A 4,997-nucleotide genomic window follows, 5' to 3' on the forward strand; every position below is an offset into this window, starting at 1 on the left:
ACTTATATCAAGCTATTGCAACTTATATCAAGCTATTGCAACTTATATCAAGCTTATATCAAGCTATTGCAACTTATATCAAGCTATTGCAACTTATATCAAGTTATTACAACTTATATCAAGCTTATATCAAGCTATTGCAACTTATATCAAGCTATTACAACTTATATCAAGCTATTGCAACTTATATCAAGCTATTGTAACTTATATCAAGCTTATATCAAGCTATTACAACTTATATCAAGCTATTACCACTTATATCAAGCTATTACAACTTATATCAAGCTATTACAACTTATATCAAGTTATTACAACTTATATCAAGCTATTACAACTTATATCAAGTTATTACAACTTATATCAAGCTATTGCAACTTATATCAAGCTATTACAACTTATATCAAGCTATTACAACTTATATCAAGCTTATATCAAGCTATTGCAACTTATATCAAGCTTATATCAAGCTATTGCAACTTATATCAAGCTATTACAACTTATATCAAGCTATTACAACTTATATCAACCTATTACAACTTATATCAAGCTTATATCAACCTATTACAACTTATATCAAGCTTATATCAAGCTATTACAACTTATATCAAGTTATTAGAACTTATATCAAGCTTATATCAAGCTATTGCAACTTATATCAAGCTATTGCAACTTATATCAAGCTATTACAACTTATATCAAGCTATTACAGCTTATATCAAGCTATTGCAACTTATATCAAGCTATTGCAACTTATATCAAGCTTATATCAAGCTATTGCAACTTATATCAAGCTATTACAACTTATATCAAGCTATTACAACTTATATCAAGCTTATATCAAGCTATTGCAACTTATATCAAGCTATTGCAACTTATATCAAGCTATTACAACTTATATCAAGCTATTACAACTTATATCAAGCTATTACAACTTATATCAAGCTATTGCAACTTATATCAAGTTATTGCAACTTATATCAAGCTATTACAACTTATATCAAGCTATTACAACTTATATCAAGCTATTGCAACTTATATCAAGCTTATATCAAGTTATTACAACTTATATCAAGCTATTACAACTTATATCAAGCTATTGCAACTTATATCAAGCTATTGCAACTTAGATCAAGTTATTAGAACTTATATCAAGCTTATATCAAGCTATTGCAACTTATATCAAGCTATTGCAACTTATATCAAGCTATTACAACTTATATCAAGCTATAACAACTTATATCAAGCTTATATCAAGTTATTACAACTTATATCAAGCTATTGCAACTTATATCAAGCTTATATCAAGTTATTACAACTTATATCAAGCTATTGCAACTTATATCAAGCTATTGCAACTTATATCAAGCTATTGCAACTTATATCAAGCTATTGCAACTTATATCAAGCTATTGCAACTTATATCAAGCTTATATCAAGTTATTACAACTTATATCAAGCTATTGCAACTTATATCAAGCTATTGCAACTTATATCAAGCTATTGCAACTTATATCAAGCTATTGCAACTTATATCAAGCTATTGCAACTTATATCAAGCTATTACAACTTATATCAAGCTATTGCAACTTATATCAAGCTATTGCAACTTATATCAAGCTATTGCAACTTATATCAAGCTATTACAACTTATATCAAGCTATTGCAACTTATATCAAGCTATTGCAACTTATATCAAGCTATTACAACTTATATCAAGCTATTGCAACTTATATCAAGCTATTACAACTTATATCAAGCTATTACAACTTATATCAAGCTATTACAACTTATATCAAGCTATTACAACTTATATCAAGCTATTTCAACTTATATCCCGAACTTCGCCTGAACTTTCACTGCAATTCTATTGTATTCTTGTATCACATAAGTTTGTAAATTCTGCGTTTTATTTAGATTGTACGTTAGCGAATATCGCCAATCAGAGCCCCCAACAGAATTCCTTGATACAATAAAGGTTGCTATTGCATTCAAGGTATAAGACGAAGTTCGTAATAGCTTGACATTGTAGTTTGGAACGGGCCCGAGCTTTTTGACCGCAATAAAACTCATGTTCCTGTAGTCCATCCGAGCAGTCAGAATTTGCGACCATCAAATCTATTGCAGTTTGCTGACAGAGAGTTAATTTGGCGATTTAATCATTTTTTTTTTATTTCAACTTATAAGACATTAGCCTTTATTGTCCGAAAGTCTCAGATAATCTAAACCTAAATGGTTTTTTCTATTATCTCCCTTGAACGTATGACTTCCATTGATTTTATTTCAAGTCCTATGGCAGTGGTTTTATTCAGTGATAGTGCAAGAATTATTTTCTATATTACAGGCATACCGGGGTCAGGCGGAATATCTTCTATCTAAAGGAATACCAGTTGAGGGAATGGGAATACAGAGTCATCTACATGGCAACCTAGATCTCAACCTCATCAAGGTGAGTTTCTGTAAAGGGTGTTAATTTGAACAATCTCACGCCTATAACAACCAGTAAACCAGAAAAAACTGAACCCATATCCAACAGTAATTCTTTCAACTTTTGCCTACTAAATGCAAGATCAGTTCGAAATAAACTAACAGAATTAAATACTTACATTACCGACAACGATTTGGATGTTTTTGTGGTAACGGAAAGATGGTTAAACTTAATCGCGCGAAAGGAAATGTTGGCGGTGTCCAGACACCATGCTATGAAAGCTTTGAGATCTTAATCATTGATAAAAAGCGTTAGTGAGTCCATCCGCCTTGTGACAATATAAACAGTTTTTGGAACTTTTAGATTCTCACAACTTGGTTCAGCATATTTATGAAACCACTCACAAGCAGTGTCATATTCTTGATCTTCTTATTACGCACGCGCAAGATAGTTCAATTGAGAAATGTGGAGTTATTAATCATTGTGTTTCTGATCATTTTGGTGTGTTTGTCACCTTCGCGCGCGGACATTACGCACCCAGATAATTCCCGCCCGGACACTTCCCGCCCAGCCAATTGCCATCAGGACATTTCGCACCAGGACTATTCACATCAGCACAACTTCCACCCGAGACATTTCGCACCCGGGCACTTTGCACCCAGGACAAATTCCACCTAGGACAATTTCCCACCGCGACATTTCGCACCCGGGCACTTTGCACCCAGGACAAATTCCACCTAGGAAAACTTCCACCCGAGACATTTCACACCCGGATACTTCACACCAGGACGATTCACATCCAGGAAAACTGCCATCCGGAAATTTCGCACCCGGGCAGTTCGCGCCCAATGTTTGCTCCCATTATAAAAATATTAAAAACAGAGGGCATGAATTGATAGAAGAAGAAAAAAGTTATGATTGTGGTAAATATTTGATGCGAAGAGCTAGCAATGGCTCTTTGGTGGCGTACATGTTTACTAACTAAATTGTTACTGTTTTCAGAATTTATCTTCAATATAGGCATAATAAGGTCATATAGGCCTATGCCCTGTGCTATATTTTGTTTATTCGTCGGAAAAAAAAGTTCAAAGGATAAAGGAAAGTGAAACGTGCAGTATCCGTTTCGTCGTGGCCTTCTTCGCGGCCTTCTTCACAGGGTTCTTCGAGGCAAGATGCAGGGTTCTTCGATCCTTTTTTAACGGTAAGTGTCACGAATGTTCAGAGTTCCAAATTTTCAAGCCGGGGAAATCGTGCATGGAATTCAATAATAAGAATGATTAAATTCAATTAAAATATGGGTGGGTGATAAACAACACTGTCCCACACTAAAGTCTAGCCAACACCAGCTCTCTCTAAAAGAGGTTCTAAGGTTTGTATGTTTATATAAGTTATAATGTTTCGTTAATGTGGGTATTTTCAGTGAGTAAACCCACTAGTCCGAATGCTCAGTAATAGAACGGGGACGGATGGCTCTTTAATTTGTTTATAACTCCCACATATTTACATTGGGAGGTATAGCCTAACCTTTCAGGCAAGCCCTAAAACATAGCCCCTTTCACCCCTTAATCATTTTTTACTAATATATGATCAAGTTAAGTGGGTGGGTGTTTTGTGATCAAAATAAGCCCACAAATCAGTATGGGTAAGATTTGGGCCCATCAGATATAATATTGTATGGGTACCAATGTTACTTGGATTATTCTGATTTACAATGCATTAGACTAAAAATATATTGATTAGGCCTATTACGCTATGCCCTTTACCTGTGTGTTATTACATTTATGGTAAAAAGGTGTGAGCATTTCGTAAATGGGGGCCAATGTAACCCCATGTTTTTGAATTGACAGATCACAGTTCAGCAATGCCCACACAGAAAATTTCTAATGTATGTTTTTACCAAGGCAAACTTCTGGGTGCACTGCAGTTCCCTTTTATTTTAATTATGAATTAGTTAATGTACAGTAACTAGCCTAAATATTCTTTCAGATGCAGTTTGTTTCTACTCAACGAGGAGCCGAAAGACTTGTATTTGATGGCTTCGACTATTACTATGCAAAACTGCTGGCTAATGGCAACAGGTCATGGGAGTGTGTGCTTCGAAGACCAAAAAACTGCAAAGCAAGGTTTCACGCTACTGACGATCATGTAGTTTGGCAATACATGCAACATAATCATCCACCTGAGCCATCCCGTATTGCTGCCTACGTGGTTCGACGACAAGTCAAACACGCAGCTTTAAATACACCGGTAGGCCTAAATTGAGTTTTCATATGCATCAAAATTGCACGGTTAGGTCGAACCTACAGTTTAGTTTACAAAAGGTTCATCATGATTCGCTGATCAACTAATGCTATATCCAATTTCAATACAATTCTTCCATATTTCATTTTAAGCATAAAAATATGGTGGCAGGCAATCATTTAATATGTCATAATTCAAACAATATTCTGTCTGTTTAAGGTTTCATTGACCGGCGAATTCTTGCGATTGCTTCGCTTATCTTTAGAATAAGCACTATAAGTTATTACAATCGGTTGGGAAATAGCGAAGTAATCGCAAAAAAATTCATCGG

The 4,997-nt window shown here is 34.6% G+C and overlaps 1 protein-coding gene across 1 annotated transcript in view; it reads left to right on the top strand.

Moving 5' to 3' along the window:
• The window catches only part of LOTGIDRAFT_138310 (hypothetical protein), a gene marked incomplete at both ends in the record, with an annotated part of 13,641 nt that overhangs the window by 2,778 nt on the left and 5,866 nt on the right, over positions 1–4,997 (top strand). Inside the window, one exon of the mRNA XM_009048559.1 lies at positions 2,342–2,446. Coding sequence (XP_009046807.1) covers positions 2,342–2,446 — 105 coding nt within the window. The remainder of the gene's footprint in view (positions 1–2,341; positions 2,447–4,997) is intronic.

This window comes from Lottia gigantea, assembly GCF_000327385.1.
Source record: "Lottia gigantea unplaced genomic scaffold LOTGIsca_124, whole genome shotgun sequence".
Lineage (NCBI taxonomy): Eukaryota > Metazoa > Mollusca > Gastropoda > Lottiidae > Lottia > Lottia gigantea.